The 26764-nt window shown below is 41.6% G+C and overlaps 1 protein-coding gene across 27 annotated transcripts in view; it reads right to left on the bottom strand.

The window, feature by feature from the left end:
* Positions 1 to 26764, bottom strand: part of GPHN (gephyrin) — an 877053-nt gene that overhangs the window by 264276 nt on the left and 586013 nt on the right. For all 27 annotated transcript variants that reach the window (XM_073610658.1, XM_073610659.1, XM_073610665.1 and 24 more), the window contains one exon: positions 4579 to 4713. In XM_073610658.1, the coding sequence (XP_073466759.1) occupies positions 4579 to 4713 (135 nt within the window). The remainder of the gene's footprint in view (positions 1 to 4578; positions 4714 to 26764) is intronic.

Here is a 26764-nt window from a genome sequence, read left to right on the forward strand (position 1 = left end):
CAACCCAGAGAGTCCACAAAAGCTCCCCAAGGAATAAAATGATCCCCAGACGGACCCAGCACAGAGAAGCAAGAAAAGGTAGCACTCTTCATGCTTACAGTTTTCACTTGCAGTTGTCAGCAGGCCATGGCAAAGGGCTCCTTTTCAGTCTCCCAAAAGGGTAGCAGCAGTAACAGAAAGTCTGATGGGGACATACCTGTAATTACAATATCTCACAAAAGTGAGTACACCCCTCACATTTTTGTAAATATTTTATTATATCTTTTAATGTGACAACACTGAAGAAATTACACTTTGCTACAATGTAGTGAGTGTACAGCTTGTATAACAGTGTAAATTTGCTGTCCCCTCAAAATAACAACACACAGCCAATAATGTCTAAACCATTGGCAACAAAAGTGAGTACACCCCTAAATGAAAATGTCTAAATTGGGCCCAAAGTGTCAATATTTTGTGTGACCACTATTATTTTCCAGCACTGCCTTAACCCTCTTTGGGCATGGAGTTCACCAGAGCTTTACAGGTTGCCAGTGAAGTCCCCTTCTATTCCTCCATGATGACATCACAGATCTCGTGAATGTAAGAGAACATTGCGTTCCTCCACCTTCCATTTGAGGATGCCCCACAGAGGCTCATTTGGGATTTAGGTCTGGAGACATGCTTGGCCAGTCCATCACCTTTACCCTTAGCTTCCTTAGCAAGGCAGTGGTCATCTTGGAGTTGTGTTTGGGGTCGTTATGTTGGAATACTGCCCTGCGGCCCAGTCTCCGAAGGGAGGGAATCATGCTCTGCTTCAGTATGTCACAGTACATGTTGGCATTCATGGTACCCTCAATGAACTGTAGCACCCCAGCGTCGGCAGCACACAGGCAGCCCCAGACCATGACACGCCCACCACCATGCTTGACTGTAGGCAAGACACACTTGTCCCCTCCCCATTCACACCTGAGCCCTTGTAACAATAACAAGGCACGTAACACTGGGGAGGGAAAATGGCTAATTGTGCCTAATTTGGACATTTTTACTTAGGGGTGTACTCACTTTTGTTGCCAGTGGTTTAGACATTAATGACTGAGTGTTGAGTTATTTTGCAGGGACAGCAAATTTACAATGATCGCAATGTTGGCGCCACGAAAGTTAAAAGGCCCTTTTACCCAGGCTTTACGCATGAAGGAGTCTTTGACTGTACGAAAAAGTGCACTCTGCAGAGCCCATCTTTAGGATTGTTGGGATCAGGGATTCTTTTTGAGAGAACTCTTTATTCGATCAAGTTCAATCTCTGCAGTAGGCCATTTCCCTAGAAGGTTGATTAAGATGGCGATCACTGCTGGCCTTAGATCTTCAACCTGTGTGGTCTCAGAAATGCCTCTGATTTTAATACTGTTTCTCCTGTTAGGATTTTCAAATTTATTATGCAAAAGTTGTTGGCATGCTAACTGATGATTTCTGGAAGCCTGACCTTATCCCAGTTGAGAGATTTTTGCATATACAGAAATTTCACCCCGTTTTTAAAGACTGAACTCCCTGCTCTAGCTGAGAAACTGACTGCTGTACCTTAGCGATGTCTTGCTTCAGTGTTGTTATATGGTTGGTAACTCTTTCAGGTTCCATTTTGTGGGCAGAGCGTCCAGCAGGTTCTTCATCTTACTGATTGAAAGCAGCACAGCCGCAAATGGTTACCAAGGCTGAGACTGCGTTTCCTGCTCTGGCAGCGAAAAGCGGTGGAGATAATGTCGCTCAGGAGCATTCTCAACCAGCTCTCCAGTAAGCAAAGAACAGGTAGGAGGTTGGGAGTCACAACTTTCTGCCTGCAATAGAGATGTCTCATGCACTGACATTTTGCCAGGACTACAAAATGGCACCACCGCAGGTTTCCTGCCACTGTGGGTTTTGCCTGTCCACAATGTCAGGGCACCTAAAGCTTTCCCCTGGGCATCTAGTAAACAGCGAGTAAACCTGGATACTAGGGTAGCCTAGGTATGCTGGTGCAGAGCTCAGTGTCTTTATGCCAATATTGCTCAAGTCACATTTTTCATGTTTGAGAACTTACACTTTAAAGCTCAACATTACATAGTTATATAGTTAGTCAGGTTGAAAAAAAAACACAAGTCCATCTAGTTCAACAAATAAAAGGGAGAAAAAAAAAATCAAACAATCCCTTATACACAATCCTAAACCCACAGTTGATCCAGAGGAAGGCAAAAACCCCAGCAAAGCAATTTGCTCCAGCAGGGGAAAGAATCCTTCCTGATCCTCTGAGAGAAAGACATTCTTTATGATAAATCTGCCACTGTAAAGCAGGGAACCAAAATTATGCAATTTGTAAATAGTATTAATTAAATGACTTCACTTTCCACCTGGCATGAGTTAAAATGTATTAGAGTTGCTATGTAAATTTTCAATTGCTTTACATGCCATCCAGATACAGAAAAAAAGGATTGAATTCAAAATAAATAACTCAAGGTCAATCACTTCTAAATTTATATACTGTCTAGTTCATCAGTAAAAAAATTGGATTATTTTTAAAAGCAAACAAAAAAATTAGATCACGGCTTCCCAGAGGGTAATCAGTCTGATCCAAACAAGGCCTTACATGGCTTGAAGGGAAAAATGCAGATCAATTCTGGTTGGTAGCACATACATGCTAGGACAGCTTTGTTTTTCTGAGTACCCTATAAGCTACAATAGATGATGGAGAAAACAGGCAGGACAGAATCTACAGTCACAAAAGAAAATAGGCCAGTTATATACCAATCCAATAAAATATATTTAATACTCAATCGTAAAATTTACTGTAGATTCTCTGTTATGTGGACATGGTAACATGAATAATCTGTAAAATTTTTATTCTACTAACCATGTAAATGCTGTATTTTCAAAAATTCATAGCAATGTTTCCTAGATATGTCTATACATCAAAGAAAATATTATGGACAAATTGGTCTGAAACAGTCAACATGCAATAGCCGAGGATTGCTGGATCTTGCTGCTCCAGTCCAGTGGTTTCTGTGTGTTCTTTCACACCCACCAGCAACTAAGCGTATGTACTAATACAAAGAAAGTAAATGTAAAGGTGCTGTTTACAACACCTAGATTTCAGCTGTCAGCTTCTAATAACTGGTTGTTCTTAATTTTTCCTTTCTGCAATTTGCATTAAAAAAAACATCTAAAATTGTAGTGTTTCTTTGGATTTGGCATTTATACAGAGAAGGAGTAGAGGCTTCACTTTCAATATTCAGATGAAACAAAACTTGTATTAGGCTTTAGCCAGCAGTTTGCACAAATGGTAAATAATGCTGCTAGACTTGCTGAAAATATAAATATGTCCTTGAAATAAAATGTGAAATGGTTTATACTGGCCATTATGAGGTAAGCATTATACCTGTGATCATCTGAAACTACAAACCTTCAAAATCCAGCTAAAGAAAGGAATATGTGTGAAGTTAAAACACAAAACAATAATCCAGCCCTAGTGGTAGGCATTAAAACTTTCTAGAATAGGCCATACACTGCTATTGTTAGGATGTAATTAAACAGAAGCATGGTTGGAAATGCACAACACACTCACTAGCACACAAGAGCTATGATGGCTAATAAGAAAAAGAATTATAGCAAGTATTATTAAGTGTATTCTGAGCAAACACGAACTCGCAAATCTGGGGCAATCCTGGAACCAGAGTAAGTTTTTTCCTCTTTCAGATTATTATAGTTAATGAATGACATGTGCAAGAGCAAACCAGAAGAGTGATAAAGACGCGTCATATAACAAATATATCATAATATAATTTAGTATAAGCAATAACCTGCTTTAGGAAATCCATGCCATTTACAATGCATAACCATTACCACACCACACTTGCTCATGCACATGTTTCATTTTCCTGTGTAAGTTTGGGGGAATAAAAGCAGAGGTAGACTGCACAGGAAGTTAAGGAGCTCAATGGATTTTTGGCAGATTCATATTATTTGCAGCATTTTAAACACATAAAACACTGGGAAAAGTGCATGTAATTTACTATTATTGCACTATTATTAATTTTTTTGTCCTTGTTAAATATTTCAATTATTTTATACTATAGAGAATGCAACAGAGGAAGGGGGGGGGGGGGGGGTTCAGCAGTGGAACACCATAGTGTCTGAAAATAAAAAGAGGAACTATGGTGGGGGGATCTTACTGCTGGTCTCATGACAGAGATACAAGAAGCTAGCAGGTGGCTCAGGCCAGATCCTATCGCTGAAATATCACTTTTATGTGAGCTGATATATTAACTAGAAGCTGCAGTTCTAAACAGTGACCATTGCAATACAGGACTAGCAACAAGACTTTGAAAGGAAGCATCTGCAGATCAGAATCATTGATATGCATAAATTACTTAATAAATTATATGTACTGTAACTTAAAAAAGCAATTCATTGGGAATTCAATTTTAATACACATTAAGTTAGTGCTTGCTCAAGAGTTCGCAAGTTTACAGTCCATACACACATGCACACTATAACACAAAAAGAATCTCTTATTAAGCTGGTTATTTACACATAAAATAAACAGAACCATCATATAAATTAGAGGCTACTTACTTTTGGTGTTGGGCAGGATGCAGTGGAAAGTCTTGACGTAGCCTGCGCTCGTGGTGATTCAGAAGGTGTGGTGCTGAGCGATGCAGTGTCTCGTGGAAGTACTTGCACTCCACGAGAGATGATGGAATCTGGAATCTAAATTTTTTAAATAGATAATGTTAGACTTTGACATTCTAGACTGATAACAAAATATTGCAGTGCTCTTTTGGTGTAATGAGTATTAAAACATTTCTGTACAATCTTTTATGAAATTAAAGGGTTAGTTCACCAGTTACAAAAAACTACAGATGCAGGTAAAGGGGTGTTTTTAGATAAAAGCAAACTGCGCAGCTCTGACTGAAGTTGAATAATGCCCTTGCAATAGCAGTTGAAGGTCATTTATGTACCTCATGAAGCCTGACTAGAATGTTCCCAGGACATTGATAGGACGTTGGTAAGTGAGGCCTAGTTGTTACTGCTCACTTCCACATCACAGGAGTGAGGTTTTTCTCTTATTCAAACCCCCTCACATGCGTTCTCTCTCCCCTAATGCAGTAGCTCTGAGCTCAGCGATTGAGAGTTCACTACTGTGATGCAGGAGGTAACCTTAAAAATGACCAGCCCTTATTTAGCAACATCCTAGCAATGTCCTGGGAGCATTCGTTTAATACATAAAAAACAAAAAGAAAATTTCACAACCCTCTGGTTGCCTATGCAGGAGAGTTTCAACAGCAAAAACAATCAACAGAAAAAAAAAGCCAAGCCACTTTTAGCTCAGAAGCAATTCTGTGTCTCACTCTTGCCTTTGTTACACTCTCATACTGGTCACTGGAAGTTCAACATGGCACCTCATGGCAAAGAACTCTCTAAGGATCTGAAAAAAAGAATTGTTGATCTACATAAAAATGGCCTAGGCTGTAATAAAATTGCCAAGACCCTGAAAATGAGCTGCAGCACGGTGGCCAAGACCATACAGTGGTTTAACAGGACAGGTTCCACTCAAAACAGGCCTCGCCATGGTCAACCAAAGTAGTTGAGTTCACATGCTCAGCGTCATATCCAGAGGTTGTCTTTGGGAAATAGACGTATGAGTGCTCCCAGCATTGCTGCAGAGGTTGAAGGGGTCAGCCTGTCAGTGCTCAGACCATACGTAGCACACTGCATTAAATTGGTCTTTATGGCTGTCGTCCCAAAAGGAAGCCTCTTCTAAAGATGATGTACAAGAAAGCCCACAAACAAAATGCTGAAGACAAGCAGACTAGGGGTATGGATTACTGGAACCATGTCCTGTGGTCTGATGAGACCAAGATAAACTTGGTATTCCAACATGATAACAACCCCAAACACACCTCCAAGATGACCACTGCCTTGCTAAAATAACTGAGGGTAAAGATGATGGACTGGCCAAGCATGTCTCCAGACCTAAACCCTATTGAGCATCTATGGGGCATCCTCAAACGGAAGGAGGAGGAGCGCAAGGTCTCTAACATCCAACAGCTCTGTGATGTGGTCATGGAGGAGTGGAAGAGGACTCCAGTGGCACCCTGTGAAGCTCTGGTGAACTCCATGCCCGGTTAAGGCAGTGCTGGAAAATAATGGTGGCCACACATTGACACTTTGGGCCCAATTTGGACATTTTCACTAAGGGATGTACTCACTTTTGTTGCCAGCGGTTTAGACATTAACCACTTACCAATCGCCCACAGCCGAATGAGGGCTGCAGGGCGGTTGGATAACTCTGGGATCACGTCATATGACGTGATCCTGGAAAACCGCTCCCACGCGCCCCCCGGGCGCGCACACAAGAACATCCGTGTTCGCCGGGTCCACGGGACCCGGCGCAACACAGATCGCGGTAAAGGGCCAATGACAGCGGCCCTTTACCATGGGATCACTCCGTCCAATGATGGAGCGATCACAAATGTAAACAAAAAGGGAAAGCAGGGTCATCAGGAGGTTACAGCTCTCCTCTCCTCACACCGATGCAGTGTGAGAGGAGAGGAGAGCTTTACGGTGCCAATCAGTGAGTTTTTACACATTTATCAGTGCCCAACAGTGCCACAGCAGTGCCCAACAGTGCCACAGTAGTGCCCAACAGTGCCACAACAGTGCCCAACAGTGTCATCTGTTCCACAACTGTGCCACACCAGTGATAATACAGTGCACACCAGTGCCACACCTGTACCACACCAGTGCCACCTGTGCCCATCAGTGCCACTTGTGCTCATCAGCGCCACTGCAGTGCCACATCAGTGCCGCCTGAGCCCACCAGTGCCGCCTCTGTGCCACCAGAGCCACGCCAGTGCAACCAGAGCCACACCAGTGCAACCACAGTGCACACCAGTGCCCCATCAGTGCCACCTGTGCCCATCAGTGCCACCTGTGCCCATCAGTGCCACTTGTGCTCATCTGCGCCACTGCTGTGCCACATCAGTGCCGCCTGTGCCCACCAGTGCTGCCTGTGCCCACCAGTGCCGCCTGAGCCCAACAGTGCCAGCTCTGTGCCACCAGAGCCACACCAGTGCAACCAGAGCCACACCAGTGCAACCAGAGCCACACCAGTCCCACTACAGTGCAACCAGAGCCACACCAGTCCCACTCCAGTGCCACATCAGTGCCACCTGTGCCCATCAGTTCCACCTGTGCCCATCAGTGCTCATCTGTGCCACATCAACCTCACCAGCCACCAGTATGGCAAAAAAATTATTTACGGCCGAGGAGGCCTACCAGCGTCTCAGCATGACCGATGAGAGCAGCGGGGAACTCTCTGAGTATCTGTCCGATTCAGATTCAGCCTATGAACCCGTGACAAGCAGTGAGTCTGATACAGAATCGGAAGAGGAACGTGTGCCCGTGAAAAGAAGGCGTTCTGGCGTGGAGCAGCAGCCTACTACCACCTCGAGCGCAGTGCCGTCCACCTCAAGAGCTGTGCCATCCACCTCAAGTGCAGTGCCGTCCACCTAAAGTGCAGTGCCGTCCACCTCAAGCGCAGTGCCACCGCAACAAAGGCCAGGTACCAGTAGGGTGTCCTCTCAGCCACAAAAGGATAGAGGCCATGCCACCCTTCCCTATGCCCTTCAAAACCCCCTGTGGCTTCCCCCTCATTCCGGAGCAGCAAATATCCCTCCTTTTACCGCCCAGCCAGGTGTCCAGGTGAACACCGATGATTTTGTGATGCTTGATTTTTTTTATTTGATTTTTACCGAAGACTTACTATCGTCCATTGTGGCCCAGTGCAACCTCTATGCACAGCAGTACATAGTAAGCAACCCTGGCTCTAGTTATGCCCGTCCCTTTGAGTGGAGAGATCTTACCATAGAGGAATTTAAAATTTTCTTAGGCCTAACTTTTACAATGGGACTCACAAAAAAAACGAAATGTACTCATATTGGTCAACTAACGCCGTCCACCACATGCCACTCTTCTCTTCGAAAATGCCAAGATCAAGATACCTTATGATTTTGCGCTTCCTCCACTACAATGACAACACCCAGTGCCCTCCCCGAAATGACCCAGCATTTGACAAATTATTCCTCCTAAATTATTTCACTGAAAAATTTCCCCAATTATATACCCCCGAACAGAATATTTCCATGGATGAGTCCCTTGTAAAATTCTCTGGCAGGCTCGGCATCAAACAATTTATCCCCAGCAAAAGGGCCCGATATGGGGTAAAAATGTACAAACTTTGCGACCGAGCCACGGGGTACATTTACGCCTTCCGGGTGTACGAAGGGAAGGACACCCAACTGCATCCCCCTGAATGTCCAGAATATATTGAAGTCAGCGGCAAAGTTGTCTGGGAGCTTGTTTATTCACTCCTTGGAAAGGGGTACCCACCTTTATGTGGATAATTTTTATACTAGCTTGCCCCTCTTCCGCAATGTTCACCGGAGAGACACCCCAGCATGTGGTACCGTAAGAACGAAGAGAAAAGGCTTCCCGCAAAAACTGGTCAATGAAAGGCTACGCCGAGGGGAGACGGCGTCTTTGCGGAAGCAGGAGCTATTAGCTGTCAAGTGGAGGGACAGACGAAACGTCCACATGCTTACTACAATCCATAATGACACCTACGTGGAAGTCCCAAGAAGAAACGGCCCAGTCCAGAAACCTGCTTGTGTTTACGATTATAATTTGTTTATGGGGGGAGTGGACTTCAATGATCAGATGGTTGAACCCTACCTTCCCACAAGAAAATCCCGCCACTGGTATAAAAAAGTGTCCATTTATTTTTTCAGTTTGGCCATGTATAACACTTATGTTATTTACCAAAAATCTACAGAGAACCCCGTATCCTATCTGCACTACCAGGAACAAGTAATCTCTGCCCTTTTGTACCCTGAAAGTCCACCAGAAATTATTCGCTCTGATTCCGTGAGCAGACTCCACGAACGCCACTTTCCTGACAAGATCCCCCCCAGTGAAACAGGCCAGAGACGTCAGAAGAGATGCCGTGTGTGCTCCATAGGAGGAATTAGAAGAGACACCTCGTTTTATTGTCCCCAATGTCCTTCCCAACCAGGCCTCTGTATAGGTGAATGTTTCCACCGTTACCATACTTCTCTACATTATTAGGGAAGTATGGTAAACGTAATTCTCATTTCCTGTCATTTTCCTCCACACCCCTTATGCCACTGCGCTGAACTGTACATGCCTTCTCCGGAATCGACCCTGGCCTGTTATACGACCAAGCTTCTGCCTAACGATAAACATACCTCTGCCTTCTCCGGGAACTGACCGCGGCTTGTTATACGACCAAGCTTATGCCTAACGCTAAATTGTACCTACCTCTGCCTGCTCTGGAACTGACCCTGGACTGTTTGACCACGTTTTTTGACTGCCTCTTGGACTGATCATTTACCCTGCTATGCTAGTGGGAACACAGGGGTCTCACATATGTGAGAGTCTCCAGAAATGTTTTTCTGGATGAAGAAAACTAATTTTTTAGTTTTCTCATTCCCAGATTTAGGGTCTGGAGACTCGGAGGCTTCAAAGAGATTTGGGTGGGAGAAGCCTCTACCCCTGTCCCCATTCTTTCCTGGCCTACTACTTGGACCATGTTCCTGCTTACTACCAGGACCAATATTTTGGCACTGCTGGCAATGTCTTTACTTGCACTGACCCTGGACTGTATAAGGACATTACCCCTGCCTGTACTATGGACAATATTCCTGCCTGCTGCCTGGACAATTCCATTCACTGTCTCTGACCATGTCCCTGCCTGCTGCCTGGATCAGGGCTCTCCTCCTGTGGACAACTGCACTACTAAAACCACAGGTAATCTTTTGTTTACCCTTTGCTCAGCAGAATGTATTTTAGGGTGTAATTCTTGGTATGTTCATGCTATGTGTTAGAAATATGAAGAGCTTTCAAAAATGTGATAGATTGTAAGGAAATTAGATGTGTAATTTATGCTCCTAGAATGCCTGAATGTGCTACTTCAATGTTGCGCCTCTGTATGTAGCCAGGCTGTGTAAAAGTCTCACACATGTGGTATCGCCATACTCAGGAGGAGTAGCAGAATATATTTTGGGGTGTCATTTTTGCTATGTACATGCTATGTGTTGGAAATATCTTAGAAATGGACAACTTTGTGTAAAAAAAATGCGTTTTCATTTTTTTTCCACATTTTCCAAAAACTTCTGGAAAAAAATGAACCATTCAAAAGACTCATTATGCCTCATAGATTATACGTTGGGGTGTTTGCTTTCCAAAATGGGGTCACTTTGTGGGCGTTTCCATTGTCCTGGTGCTCCAGGGCCTTCAAAAGTGTAATAGGTGGTTGAGAGATTAGATGTGTAATTTATGCTCCTAGAACGCCTGAATGTGCTACTTCAATGTTGCGCCTCTGTATGTAGCCAGGCTGTGTAAAAGTCTCATACATGTGGTATCACCATACTCAGGAGGAGTAGCAGAATATATTTTGGGGTGTCATTTTTGCTATGTACATGCTATGTGTTGGAAATATCTTAGAAATGGACAACTTTGTGTAAAAAAAATGCGTTTTCATTTTTTTCCCACATTTTCCAAAAACTTCTGGAAAAAAATTAACCATTCAAAAGACTCATTATGCCTCATAGATTATACGTTGGGGTGTTTGCTTTCCAAAATAGGGTCACTTTGTGGGCGTTTCCATTGTCCTGGTGCTCCAGGGCCTTCACAAGTGTAATAGGTGGTTGAGAGATTAGATGTGTAATTTATGCTCCTAGAACGCCTGAATGTACTACTTCAATGTTGGAAACTCTCCAAACAAGTAAGGGGCAATGTTGTTGAGAAGTACAAGTCAGGGTTAGGTTATAAAAAAATATCCAAATCTTTGATGATCCCTAGGAGCACCATCAAATCTATCATAACCAAATGCAAAGAACATGGCACAACAGCAAACCTGCCAAGAGATGGCCGCACACCAAAACTCATGGACCGGGCAAGGAGGGCATTAATCAGAGAGGCAGCACAGAGACCTAAGGTAACCCTGGAGGAGCTGCAGAGTTCCACAGCAGAGACTGGAGTACCTGTACATAGGACGACAATAAGCCATACGCTCCATAGAGTTGGGCTTTATGGCAGAGTGGCCAGAAGAAAGCCATTACTTTCAGGAAAAAACAAAATGGCACGGTTTGAGTTTGCGAAAAGGCATGTGGGAGACTCCCAAAATGTATGAAGGAATGGCACAAAATGGCACGGTTTGAGTTTGCGAAAAGGCACGTGGGAGACTCCCAAAATGTATGGAGGAAGGTGCTCTGGTCTGAGACTAAAATTGAACTTTTTGGCCATCAAAGAAAATGCTATGTCTGGCGCAAAACCAACACATCACATCACCCAAAGAACACCATCCCCACAGTGAAACATGGTAGTGGCAGCATCATGCTGTGGGGATGTTTTTCAGCAGTCGGGACTGGGAAACTGGTCAGAGTTGAGGGAAAGATGGACGGTGCTAAATACAGGGATATTCTTGAGCAAAACCTGTACCACTCTGTGTGTGATTTGAGGCTAGGACGGAGGTTCACCTTCCAGCAGGACCCCAAACACACTGCTAAAACAACACTTGAGTGGTTTAAGGGGAAACATGTAAATGTGTTGAAATGGCCTAGTCAAAGCCCAGACCTCAATCCATAGAAAATCTGTGGTCAGACTTAAAGATTGCTGTTCACAAGTGCAAACCATCCAACTTGAAGGAGCTGGAGCAGTTTTGCAAGGAGGGATGGGCAAAAATCCCAGTGGTAAGATGTGGCAAGCTCATAGAGACTTATCCGAAGTGACTCAGAGCTGTGATAGCCGCAAAAGGCAGCTCTACAAAGTATTGACTTTAGAGGGGTGAATAGTTATGCACATTGACTTTTTCTGTTATTTTGTCCTATTTGTTGTTTGCTTCACAATAAAAAAAAAAATTAAAAAAATCAAAGTTGTGTGCATGATCTGTAAATTAAATGATGCAAATCCTCAAACAATCCATGTTAATTCCAGGTTGTGAGGCAACAAAACATGAAAAATGCCAAGGGGGTGAATATTTTTGCAAGGCACTGTATACACAGTGCTCAGCATAAATGAGTACACCCCTTTTTAAAAGTGAGATTTTAACCAATATCTCAATGAACACAAGAACAATTTTCAACATTTTGACAAAACCGAGTTTTATAGAACATTTGTTTAGCTCATTACATGAAAGTATCTTATGTAAAATCCAAAATCTTCAGTTTTACTCAAATTAGTTGATGCAAAACTGAATACACCCCACAAAAAATACTACATCTAATATTTTGTATGACCTCCATGATTTGTAAGGACAACACCAAGTCTTCTAGGCATAAAATAAACAAGTTGGCTACATATTGCAACATCTATCTTATTCCATTCTTTAACCCCTTGCTGACCAGTGCACATCGATATACGTTGGCACAATGGCACGGCTGGGCAAATGGGCCTACAAGTACGTCCCCTTTAAATCACGGCATAGTGGGCGCATACTCGATGTCCGCCGGGGGCCCGCGATCGTGTCATGGAGCAGAACGGGGAGATGCCTATGTAAACAAGGCATTTCCCTGTTCTGCCTAGCAACATGACAGAGATCTACTGCTCCCTGTCATTGGGAGCAGTGATCTCTGTCATGTTCTAGTGAGACAATCCCCCCTACAGTTAGAATCACTCCCTAGGACACACTTAACCCTCTGATCACCCCCTAGTGTGTAACCTTCCCTGCCAGTGTAACTTGCACAGTAACCAGTGCATTTTTATAGAACTGATCGCTGTATAAATGACAATGGTCCCAAAATAGTGTCAAAAGTGTCCAATGTGTCCGCCATAATGTCGCAGTCATGATAAAAATTGCAGATCACCGCCATTACTAATAAAAAAAAAAAATACTAATAAAAATGGCATAAATCTATCCCCTATTGTGTAGACGCTATAACTTTTGCGCAAACCAATCAATATTTTATGCTTATTGCAATTTTTTTACCAAAAATATGTAGAATACATATCGGCCTAAACTAAGAAATTTTTTTTTTCAATATTTTTTGGGGATATTTATTCTAGCAAAAAGTAAAAAATATTGCTTTTTTTCAAAATTGTTGCTCTTTTTTTGTTTATAGAGCAAAAAATAAAAACTGAAGAGATGATCAAATACCATCAAAAGAAGGCTCTATTTGTGGGAAAAAAAGGACATAAATTTTGTTTGAGTGCAACGTTGCACAACCGCGCAATTGTCAGTTAAAGCTACGCAGTGCTGTATCGCAAAAAGTGCTCTGGTCAGGAAGGGGGTAAATCCTTCCAGGGCTGAAGTGGTTAAGAACAACCTCTTTTAGAGCCTGGATGCTGGATGGAGAGTGATGCTCAACTTGCCTCTTCAGAATTCCCCAAAGGTGTTTGGGTTAAGATCAGGAGAGACGTACTTGGCCACTGAATCACTTTCACCCTGTCCTTCTTCCGAAATGCAACAGTGGCCATAGATGTGTGTTTTGAATCATTGTCATGTTGGAAAAGTGCACAATGACCAAGGGCATGGAGTGATGGTAGCATCTTCTCTTTTAATATAGAGCAGTACATCTGTGAATTCATTATATCATCAATGAAATGCAGCTTCCAAACAACAGCAGCACTCATGCAGCCCCACAGAAGGACACTGCCACCGCCATGTTTCAATGTAGGCACCATGCACTTTCCTTTGCACTCCTCACCTTTGCGACGCCATACAGTTTATGAGCCATCAGTTCCAAAAACATTTAATGTATCTTTGTCTCATCACTCCAAAGTACAGAGTCCCAGTGGTCTTCATTTTCAGCATGAGCCCTGGCAAATTCTAGGCAGGCTTTTTTGTGCATGGGCTTTGGAGAGGCTACCCTCTTGAATACCACCTATGCATGCCATTCCTCTGCAGTGTACGCTGTATTGTGTCATAGGAAACAATTACCCCAGTTTGGCTTTCTACTTCTTTAGCTAACTGCAGTGAACTTGCATGGCTATTTTTAATTTCCACAGACGGCCGTCAATGTCTCTGTGAGATGGTTGCAGTTCCATCTTAGTTACATTTTTATATCACTTTTGCTACAGTATTCTGACTGATAAGTAAAGCTTTGCTGATCTTCTTGTAGCCTTCACCTTTCTTGTGTAAAGAAATGATTGTCTTTCTCAGGTGTTGTGGTATTTCTCTTCCATGTGGTGCCACACGAAATTGGAAGGGGTTTTCTTTGTTAAGTAACGTCCTTTTATAATCAACTGTTTGCTGTTGTCTAAAATTTAGCTTTGCTCCTAAGACTTTCATTGAGGTGTATTTATTTTTACAATATGGTCTTGAATGAACTTGTTAGAAGAAATACTTTTTTGTCTGTGCAAATTAACAAATCTTGGTTGGCCCACATTTGTAGGAGTATTCTGTAGAAAAATATTGATTCTAAAAAGGAAAGTAAAGATTTTCTGACTAATCCAGTGTTTCTCAACCAGGGTTCCGCCATGATCCACCGTTCATCACAAGCAGATGAACGGTAGATCACATCCCTAAACATATGACAGGCTGCAGAGGAAAACTGACATCACTGTGCTGCGCCTGTCCCGGGCAGCCCTCCTCTCCCATCCATTCCAGGAGCATGTGTGGGTGTGACATTACTCGGTAGGGACAGAAGAGGAGGTAGGAATGAAAATAGACACGCAAGATACCATTGCGATCCAGCAGCTGCCAGCATCATACCCTCCAGGTTGCTCTTGCCCCCCCCCCCATACTATACCTTAATCTACAGGCCCCCCTGTATTAAAGGTTTTACCTCATAAACTTCTAATTTATTTTAAAAAAATAAGATTTCATATACGAACTGAAAGAAAGACACAAAACTTATAAATGTAAAATAAACGGACCCAAAATCCTTATAATTTCCTTTTGAAGTTTAGCATTCATTGTACACATTACCAAAGTTTAAAAAGGTGAGAAACTAACCAATGCTTCACTCGCCAAGTATGTTTAAAATACAAAAAAAAACCCTAAAAACTATTGGTTCCCCTAAAACTAATATTTCAGTGTTTGCCAAATGATACTGTATAATCAACCCATCCAACAATTAATTATAAGATTCTGGTGGTAAGATCTTTGCACTTGAGTACACACCTGTAGCAGCCATTAGAAGCTTGTTCCCAATGGATTTTTATATGGCTAACAAACTTCAAAGTGGATGAGAAAAAAAAACTAACTGGCAAGCAGAACAACCTGTAACTGAAATATTTAAAGTGTTTCTAAAGGCAGAAGTTTTTTTTTTTATCTTAATGAAGATTAAAAACCTTTTGTGTTCAGCCCATCTCTATACAGCAATGTGGCAGGAGAGACTCGGCTGCCCGGGACTGTCCCGCCTCTTGGCTGAAACAGCAGCAGAGCGCCATTGACTCCCACTGCTGTCAAAGTCAGTGAGCCAATGAGGAGAGAGAGAGGGAAGGGGCCTAGCGGCGGTTCCCTGTCTGAATGGACATGCGGAGTGACAGCTCAGCTGCTTGCTGTGGGGGCACTGCTGTCAGTGATAAATGGTTTGTCTCAACCCTCTAACTGCAACTTTTGCTGGACTGCTTGGTCTGCTAAGAGTAAGTTGAAAAATAACAGACTTAATGGCCAAAGTTCTAAGGCTCCATTCACACCTATGTTCAACACACATATTTAGGCATGTGGATGGGGTTGATTTACTAAAGGCAAAACTACAGTGCAAGTGCACTTGCTCCAGGGCTTAGTAAAACTTCACTTTGCAAAGAATACCCAATCACATACAAGGAAAAAAAACAGCATTTTCGTTTGTACATGACTGGATGATAGAAACCAGCAGAGCTTCCCCTCAGATCTATAGAAAAAGCACTTAAAGTGGAGCTCCACCCAAAAGGGGAAGCTTTGCATGTTTGCACCCCCCCTCCACTGCAACATATGGCACTTTTGGCGGGGGGGGGGGGTGGTTACCTGGTTTTGACAGGTACCAGTCCACGGGGTAAGATCGCAGATTGACAATCTACAACCTTTCCGGCCCCTCCTCCTTCCCCCGCTGCCTTCTGGGACACGCCGGGTCCCAGAAGAGGGCGGGACCATTCATAAAGTGCAGTACCACTCGCACATGCGCAATAGGAAACCGGGTGTTACTTAAAATGCCGGCACCTGCACCTGAAGCTGATCAACGAATTGGCTCAGGGTGGCGACATTGCAGCATCTCTGGACAGGTAAGTGCCCTTATATTAAAGGAGTAGTAAAGTCTCAAGGTTTTTCACCTTAATGCATTCTATGCATTAAGGTGAAAAACTTTGTGTGCTGCAGCAGCTCCCCAGAGCCCCCTTTTTCTTACCTGAGCCTGATCATTCCAGTATAGAGGTAGAGCCCAGCAGCTCCAGCTGCTGTCTTTGGTTCTCATTGGATAGATTGACTGTAGCAGGAGCCATTGGCTCCCACTGCTGTCAATCAAATCCAGTGACAAGGGAGACAGGGGGGCTGTCTGCGTCAATGGATGCAGCAGCAAAACTCGGGAGCACGCCCGCACAGGTGCCCCCAGGGAAAGTGCCTTTCCGAGGGGGCACACGATGAAGAGGAGGAACCAGGAGCGCCATCGGGGGACCCCAAAAAAGGAGGATTGGGGCCGCTCTGTGCAAAACCCTTGCATGGAGCAGGTAAGTATAACATTAAAAAAAAAAAAACCTTTACTTTTATTGTAGCTGCTGACTTTTAATTTTTTTTTACAGACTTGAGCACCTCTTTAAAGTGTACTTGAGGTGCACAGTATATTTGCCTTTAGAAAATCAATGTCGATGTGTCGTACAAAGCTTATGTCAATCCATGTTTTTATGCATTTTCTGCAAATGTTCATAAACAGAAAAGTTGCATGTAAATGCAGCCTTTAACTATACAAGTCAGACTGTCCCCTGTGTCCTGCAATGAACAATAAAAAACACTTTATAACCATTTTACAGTTGCACAAAGTTATACTATTATTTCTATTCCAAACAAGCAAGCTGATCATCAAAATGATCAATATTTTTTTCAGAAAAACGTGGCAGCACTGGTCACAGATTGAAAGGCAGTAACTGGGGCTGACCTGTATAATACATATAGTATCTCACAAAAGTGAGTACACCCCTCACATTTTTGTAAATATTTTATTAGAACTTTTCATGTGACAATACTGAAGAAAAGACACTTTGCTATAATGTAAAGTAGTGAGTGTACAGCTTGTATAACAGTGTGAATTTGCTGTCCCCTTAAAATAACTCAACACACAGCCATTAATGTCTAAACCGCTGGCAACAAAAGTGAGTACACCCCTAAGTGAAAATGTTCAAATTGGGACCAAAGTGTCAATATTTTGTGTGGCAATTTAGACATTAATGGCTGTGTGTTGAGTTATTTTGAGGGGACAGCAAATTTAATAATAAAAATATATATTAATATAAATAATAATAAGATATAATGAAATATTTACAAAAATGTGAGGGGTGTACTCACTTTTGTGAGATACTGTATGTATACTCAGCCAAGAACATAAAGGCTACTATACAGGCATTGGAGTTTACATGTTTTTTTTATTCATCGGCCAGCATCTTAGTCTAGAAGTAGAAGCTGACCCTGGAAGCAGAAGTAGGAGCTGATATCAGACTTTAAGAGAAAGAGTGTGGTGGCATTGTCAGAGGCAATATGATGATCTCTTTGAGAGGTAGTAAATACCTGTTATGTCGCGTACACATGGTCGGAATTACGGCCCGCAAAAGACCGATGAGATTTTTTTGTCGGAAAATGCGACCGTGTGTTAGCTCCATTGGTCTTTTGCTGGCGGAATTCCAGCCAGCAAAAGATTGAGAGCATGCTCTCAATTTTTCGGTCGGGAAAAGTTTCTATCCAAAAATGCGATCGTCTGTGGCAATTCCGACGCGCAAAATCCCTACGCATGCTCGGAAAACAATTCGATGCATGCTCGGAAGCATTGAACATTATTTTCTGGGCTTGTCGTAGTGTTGTATGTCACCGCATTCTTGACGGTTGTAATTTCAGCGAACTTTTGCGTGACTGTGTGTATGCGAGGCAAACTTCAGCAGAATCCCGTCGGAAAAGCCGTCATATCTTTTTCCGACGAGAAAAACGATCGTGTGTATCCGGCATTACACTTTACTTTGTATACTTGCAGTTGCAAGTCTAAAAATTTTCAGTGCCTCTTTTAGTATGTTATTCTAGACTTCATGATATTGCACTGACCTCCCAGCACACTAAATAAAGTAACATCCACTTTTCATATATTCTGCAAACTCCAATCCTACTGCAATACATTAACCATCTCTGCCATTAATGATCTCCTTTTTTACTTTCCTCATCTCTTTTTCCATAAAATATTACTCCTGCCTTTTCCATCATCGGCACTGCCTCTTTCTGCTTTTCTTTATCTCCTGTCTCATCTTACTCCCCAAAGATGCGCTCCCACTGCCTCCTTTTCCTTACTGCACTGCCATTACTAGTAAATGTGTTGCAATTACGTGGCAAACAAAAAGCATTAAATATTAAAATTCACCATGAAATAAATAAAAACCCACAGTGCATATACAAACAAATAGCTCCTGGAGTAAATAAAGTGCAATAGAGCCAGAATCTGTGCAAATAAACAAATATAGTGCAAATAGCAATTCCTATAAAATGGACATATTTAAATATATGAGTAATAGAGCAGTTGATTTAGTTGAAATTTTTAATCAAGAACATGTGGTTAATGATCAGGATATAGAAAGCCTGTTCAAACAACTCAAGCATAATATTGAGAAACAACTCAAGAGTCTGGTGGGATACTGCTACCCTTGAAATGTAAATTTCAGAAAAGATAACATAGAGAAGACTCAGGTGGGACATATCTCTCAATGATAGTATCTCCGAAAAAAAACTAATGGGGGATTGGTACAGATTTTTCAACCAAAAAGTGACAGATCCCTTAGAAATGACAGTAAAAAGGAGAAAGTTTAAACTTAAAAGCAGAAAATTTGATCTGACAGCTAAAGGATAAATACCTTATAGAGACATGAGGGAATATAAAGAAAGGGAGAAGACCCTTCAAGAAGGGGTACAAAATTATGATAGAGAGATCCGACTTAAAAAACAAAAGATATTTTGGAGAGATGTCCTGGACTATAAGAACCAGCAAGTATACAGTTGGCAGGCGGATGATGAATATGGAACAGAAGATACTCTCTATCTCTAGAGAAACTTCTATGGCTAGGGATGAAGCTGAGGAGGAATGGACTGTGGTGGGACCTTCCACCCAAAGGACATCCAGACCAGCTCAGAGGGAACCAACTAATAGGACCCCAACACAACCAAACCACATGCATTAAGGTAACAGATACCATAGTCCTAGGAGAGGACATCAGGGTTATACACCGAGGCCCCTGAGAACTCCTAGTGGACCTATTGACACCTATAACAGGTTCTCAACATTATGATACATAGGTATGTATCCAGCAAACCATAGAGAACATCAATATAGAGTTTTTTTTACCTAGGGGATACAGAGTAAGACCACCCAGGAATCGCGGTGGATATGGACCACCCAGAGCCTACCGAGGGTGAGGCCCCCAAGGAATTAAGGATGGCAGAACACCTGGCAACCCCATAGACCCCATTACCAAACACAAAGAGAAGTTACATGGGAGCAACGAGGAGGCAACTGGAGCAATGGACTGGAAATACCACCCAGACAGCATGGATTGGAAGAAAGAAACAGATCAGGGCAAACGAGGGGGGCAAAGAAAAAGAAGAGGAGAATACTAGGAACAGGTATTTTTAACCTGAGTAGTGTAACTTTTAGTCAGGAAGAAATTACCATTTTGGATCTGGGACTCAAGTATGCCCCAGACAAAAACCTAGAATAACTTGAAGCCTATATTGAGCTACAAAAATTTGTCAGAAATTTGTATATAAAGACATTTTTTGCACTGAAGAAAATGAATGCGGCCACCCCAGTTCAAGAAACATATGAGCATACTAGGTGAAGGAACACCTCTGTTTTCAATCCAAAAAACCCAGGAAATGATAGCCTAGAAGTGTTCAAGAAAATGGTAGAAGACATAAAAAAGTAAAAATTCACAAGTCAAAAGAGAATGATGTTTGGAATACCATTCAAGATTTAGAAAAAAGAAGTGATCATACGACCAGTGGATAAGGGTGGAGGACTGGTGGTCCTTAACAAAACTGAGTATGAGAATGAAATGATTAACTTATTAAGCAAAGAGGATATATACCAAAAATTGAATCACAATCCACGGAAGAAATATGAGAAAAAAGTAAAGGCGTATGTCAACAAGGGGAAAGAAAAGGGCATTTTGAATAAGAAGGGGGACAAATATTTGATACCTGAGGCAGTAAATACACCAGTCATATATTATCTACCAAAGGTCCATAAGGACCAAAATAAACCTCAGTGGAGACCGATCATGAGTGGTATCAATTCCATTTTCTCAAGACTGGGTAAATATTTGGACGAATACTTACAACCGCTGGTATCTAGAGGTAAATCATATCTAAGAGACAGTAAACAACTTATTTAAAAAATAAAGGACTTACAGACAACAGATGAAGATTTCCTAGTTACCATCAATGTGAACTCACTATATACAAATATAGCGCAGAAGGATGGCTTGAAAAGTACAGAATTTGCATTACATAAGTTCACAGATTTGAAACAAGAACAGGTAGAATTTTTAATAGAAGGCTTGGAAATGGCAATGAATAGTAATTATTTCTGGTATAAAAGTGACCACTATGTTCAAACAAAAGGAGTGGCGATGGGAGCCAAGTACGCCCCGAGCATAATTTATGAATAAATGGGAGGAGAAAAAATTTTACAGTAGAGAGAATCGAACCTCATTTTTTACAGACGCTACATTGATGATATTGTCATGATATGGAGAGGCACCGATACATTCTTGGAAAGATTTTTCGAGGCGATCAATTCCAATCATTATGGGATCTCCTGTTCAGGAAGCTGGAGACAAGATAGCATTGACTATCTAGATTTACAATTATTTAAATAAGTCAGCAGATTGGGTACAAGGACCTTCTTTAAACAGACTGAACGCAAGGGTATATCCCCACCAGAAGTTGCCACCATCCTAAGTGTTTAGGGAATGTCCCAAAAGGACAACTCATGAGGATTCAGAGGAATTGTAGCAAGGATAAAGATTTTGAAGAACAATCAGAAGTCTTAATTAAGAAGGTTATAGATAAAGGCTACAAAAGAAGGGAACTGGAAGGATTAAAGGAGAAAATTAATAATGCGAATAGGTAATCACTCCTAATGGATAAACAAGGAAAAGAATCAAAAAATAAGGAATTTGCATTCCTGACTGGTTTCAATAGAAAATATAAGAAAGTAGAGGGCACAGTGGGAAAATACTGGCCCATTTTGAAATCCGATAGGACATTAAAGAAATTACTCCACAGAGACCTAATTTTATCTACAGGAGGGCACCTACCCTGAGGAATAAATTGGTCCACAATGCCCTTGATCCACCAAGAACTATCAGTTTGTTCCCTAACATGTGAGGTTTCTATAGATGTCAGAAATGCCTACCATGTAGGAATAGTAAAAAACAACCTAGAAAAAAGGAATCATTTAGTTCCACTACAACAGGTAGGGAATAGAAGATAAAAGAACTGATAACGTGCACAAGTACTTATGTCACTTATGTAATTGAATGCCTGTGTCGGTATCAATATGTGGGGTGGACCACAAGACCTCTATATGTGAGAATTAGGGAACACATGAACAATATCAGAAAAGGTTTCATCAAGCACAGTCTATCAAGACATTTCAGAGAAGTTCCTAACAAAGATGCCTCCCTTATGACTTTTTTGTCATAGATCTAAAAAAAGGATATTGGCATGGAGACAATAAAAAGATAAGTTACCCAAAATGGATTTTTTTAACTGAATTCTCTCCAGCCAAAAGGTCTAAATATTGACATAGTCCTCAATTGTTTCATATCAAATCCTTAGTACCGTAGGTACCCTATTCCATCTGTCCAGAACACAGAAACAATTAGTGACCTCTATACTTACCCCTTTTTACATTTTATACTTTATTTTATTTTTATGCTTTAATATGGTTCATAATATGCTAATTTGTGTTGTACAATATAGGTCCCCAATTACCTCTCCTTTTTACCTAGTTTGACTAGTATTCATTTTGATTTTTGTTTTTCTTTTATATGATTTTATATAATGTTCTAAATGATGTCTATTAAAAGTTTTTAAATGTTTTATAAGCCGTTAGTATAAATGCAAACAGTTTGCGGTGACCTGAGATCCCCAAAACGTTTAATATTACAAAGGCAATTGGTGTATTGGAGTACCAAGGTGGCCACCGGGAATTTTGGCTCCATTGGAATTAGTTGAGTACTAAGATGGCCGTTGGTCACATGTCTCCAGGTTGATAGGTTATCGCACACTATAAAAACCAGATGATGTAGTAAGATGGTGTCGCTTCAGATGACGTCTTGATGATGAAACGAGTAAGGTGGAGCTAGACGTCATTACGCCACATCTGGTTTGGATCCGTGGAATGCAGCGAGCGCTGGACTTCTTGTTTTATCCCGTTTTTCATTGCCTGTCATCTTTAACCTGATGTAAGTGCAGTATTTACCTTTATTCATTAACCACTTACTGCCATAGCTGTACGCCAGTACATTGAAGTAGAAAACCGGGGTTATGGCAGCAGATAGCTGCCATAACCCCGGTGTTTTCTGCAACGGTGGGCGGTCCTCTTTAGGATAAAAGTGGTCAATGTGGCGGATTCGCCACAAGGTCACTTTTGTCGGCGGTGGGAGATGTGCCCGCCGCACTACGGTCTTCTCCGCTGCTTACCGAAGCCACTGGTAGTGGCGGAGATGATCCGACGCTGTCCCATCAGTAGCATGGAGCTGAGTGAGGGAAAGATGACCCCCCACACAGCTCCATAACATTGGATGACGGAAGCAATGTCAAACGTCACTTCCGCCCAATGGTCTTAAAAGGGAAAAATACATTTTTAACCACTTTCTGACCTGCTCACATACATTTACTTCGGCAGGTCAGCTCTCCTGCGCGAATCGACATACCCATACGTCGGTCCATCCGCCTCGTGCCATGAGGACTCGATGTCCGCCAGCGACCCGCGATCGCAGTGAAAAGAGGCAGAATGGGGAACTGCCTATGTAAACATGGCGATTCCCCATTCTGCCTAGTGACATGACAGATCTACTGTTCCTAGTGACCGGGAATAGTGATCTCTGTCATGTTCCTGGCAGCCCACCCCCCCCTACAGTTAGAACACACCCAGGGAACACACTTAACCCCTTCCCTGCCAGTGTAATTTTTACAATGATTAGTGCATTTTTATAGTACTGATCAATGTAATGTCACTGGTCCCCAAAAAGTGTCATTTGGGGTCAGATTTGTCCACCGCAGTTCCACTAAAAATCACAGATTGACGCCATTACCAGTAAAAACAATAAAAAAATAAAAGTCCCTAAAAATATCCCACAGTTTGTAGACGCAATAACTTTTGCGCAAACCAATCAATATATGCCTATTGCGATTTATTTTACCAAAAAAATATAGAAGAATATATATCGGCCTAAACTGATGAATACATTTATTTTTTTAGATTTTTTTTTGGGATATGTATTAAAACATAAAGTAAATTTTTAAATTGTTGGTCTTTTTTTGTTTATAGCGCAAAAAATAAAAACCCCAGTGGTGATCAAATACCACCAAAAAAGCTCTATTTGTGGGTAAAAAAAGACGTCAATTTTGTTTGGGTACAGCGTCGCACAACAGCGCAATTGTCAGTTAAAGCAACGCAGTGCCGCATCACAAAAATTGATTTTCTGATCACGGTTATTATTTGGTGGACTTTTTATTTATATGCTTATAATTTTATTTGTATATTTGCACATTGAGGAATTTTATAGGAATTAGTATTTGCACTATATTTGCAAAGATTCTGGCTCTACTGCACTTTATTTACACCAGGATCTATTTGTATATGCACTGTGGTTTTATTTATTTCATGGTATATGTTAATATTTAATGTTTTTTGTTTGCCACTTAATTGCAACACATTTACTCTACCTCATTAGCAGTGTCACACCCATTTATAATACTTGTTACACCACGTATTGACATCTGCTTTGGCAGTTGGCTTCTGTGGGTGCAGCAGCTTGTTATTCTTTTTTAATATCCAGTCCATAGCGCAGTACTACCTTTTATTCCTTTTTTTAATAATCCCCCCGCTGCTTCCTCTCTCCAACAGCTTCACTGTCAATAACTCCTTGCATTGCTTTCTCTCTTCTGCTCACCATCATTGAGCCTTGCTACCGGCTCACTCATGTGAGCAAGTGTTTTCACTTTTACAACAGAAATTATTCTATCTGAAAAGATAACCAGGTATAATAAGATTGTCAAAATGGTTCAAAAATAAAAAAAAATGGCCAGAGCAGTACAGAAGTGCAATGCCAACAACATATGAGGTTTAAAATGGTGGATTCACATACATTGCCTTGAAAAAGTATTTATACTCCTTGAAATTTTCCACATTTTATCATGTTACAACCAAAAATGTAAATGTATTTTATTGGGATTTTATGTGACAGACCAACACAAAGTGACACATAATTGTGAAGTGGAAGGAAAATGATAAATGGTTTTCAAAATATTTTACAAATAAAGATTTGGAAAGTGTGGCATGCATTTGTATTCAGCCCCCTTTACTCTGATACCTCTAACTAAAATCAAGTGGAGCCAATTGCCTTCAGAAGTCACCTAATTAGTAAATAATGTCCACCTGTGTGTAATTTAATATCAGTATAAATACAGTTGTTCTGTGAAGCCCTCAGAGGTTTGTTAGGAGAACCTTAGTGAACAAACAGCATTATCAAGGCCAAGGAACACACCAGACAGGTCAGGGATAAAGTTGTGGAGAAGTTTAAATCAGGGTTAGGTTATGAAAAAAATCCCAAGCTTTGAACATCTCATGGAGCATTCATTCGAAAATTGAAAGAGCATGGCAAAACTGCAAACTTACCAAGACATGGCTGTCCACCTAAACTGACAGGTCGGGCAAGGAGAGCATTAATCAGAGAAGCAGCCAAGAGGCCCATGGTAACTCTGAAGGAGCTGCAGAGATCCACAGCTCAGGTGGGAGAATCTGTCCACAGGACAACTATTAGTTGTGCATTCCACAAGTCTGGCAAGAAGAAAGCCATTGTTGAAAGAAAGCCATAAAAAGTCCAGTTTGCAGTTTGCGAGAAGCCATGTCGTGAACACAGCAAATATATGGAAGAAGGTGTTCCGCTCAGATGGGACTATAATTTAACTTTTTGTCCTAAAAGCAAAACACTATGGGTAGCGGAAAACTAACACTGCACATCACCCTGAACACACCATCCCCACCGTGAAACGTGTTGGTGACAGCATCATGTTGTGAGGATGCTTTTCTTCAGTAGGGACAGGGAAGCTGGTCAGAGTTGATGGGAAGATGGATGGAGCCAAATACAGGGCAATCTTAGAAGAAAAGAGTTAGAGTCTGCAAAAAGACTTGAGACTGGGGCAGAGGTTCACCTTCCAGCAGGACAACGACCCTAAAACATAAAGCCAGAGCTACAACGGAATGATTTAGATCAAAGCATATTCATGTGTTAGAATGGCCCAGTCAAAGTCCAGACCTAAATACAATTGAGAATCTGTGGCAAGACTTGAAAATTGCTGTTCAAAGATGCTCTCCATCCAATCTGACAGAGCTTGAGCTATTTTGCATAGAAGAATGTGCAATAATTTAACTCTCTAGATGTGCAAAGCTGGTAGAGACATACCCAAAAAGACTTGCAGCTGTAATTGCAGTAAAAGGTGGTTCTACAAAGCCTCAGGGGTGGCTGAATACAAATGCATTCCACACTTTTCACATATTTATTTGTAAAATATTTTGAAAACCATTTATCATTTTCCTTCCACTTCACAAATATGTGCCATTTTGTGCTGGTTTATCACATAAAATCCCAATAAAATACATTTACGTTTTTGGTTGTAACATGACAAAATGTGGAAAATTTCAAGGGGTATGAATACTTTTTCAAGGCACTGTATACTTCACTAACAACAAGCAGAACCTAAAGTCGCGTATTTACTCCACACTTATGGCCTGTACACACGGTCGGATTTTCCAAAATGTGTGATAGGACCTTGTTGTTGGAAATTCCGACCATGTGTGGGCTCCATCACACATTTTCCATCGGAATTTCCAACACACAAAGTTTGAGAGCTTGCTACAAAATTTTCCGACAACAAAATCCGCTGTTGGAAATTCCGATTGTGTGTACACAAATCCGACGCACAAAGTGCCACGCATGCTCAGAATAAATTAAGAGACGAAAGCTATTGGCTACTGCCCTGTTTATAGCCCCGACGTACGTGTTTTACGTCACTGCGTTCAGAACGAACGGATTTTCCGACAACTTTGTGTGACCGTGTGTATGCAAGACAAGTTTGAGCCAACATCCATCGGAAAAAATTAATGGATTTTGTTGTCGGAATATCTGATCAATGTCCGACCGTGTGTACAGGGCAATAGGGTTTGAGGTAGTTATGAAAATGTTCCATTAATAGAGGAGAAAATTTAAATGAGACGAGATTGGCATTTTGGTGTCAGGCATTAAGCACACTGGCTTAAATAAGTAGATGAAACTGACTAGATGT

This window comes from Aquarana catesbeiana, linkage group LG13, assembly GCF_042186555.1.
Source record: "Aquarana catesbeiana isolate 2022-GZ linkage group LG13, ASM4218655v1, whole genome shotgun sequence".
NCBI lineage: Eukaryota > Metazoa > Chordata > Amphibia > Anura > Ranidae > Aquarana > Aquarana catesbeiana.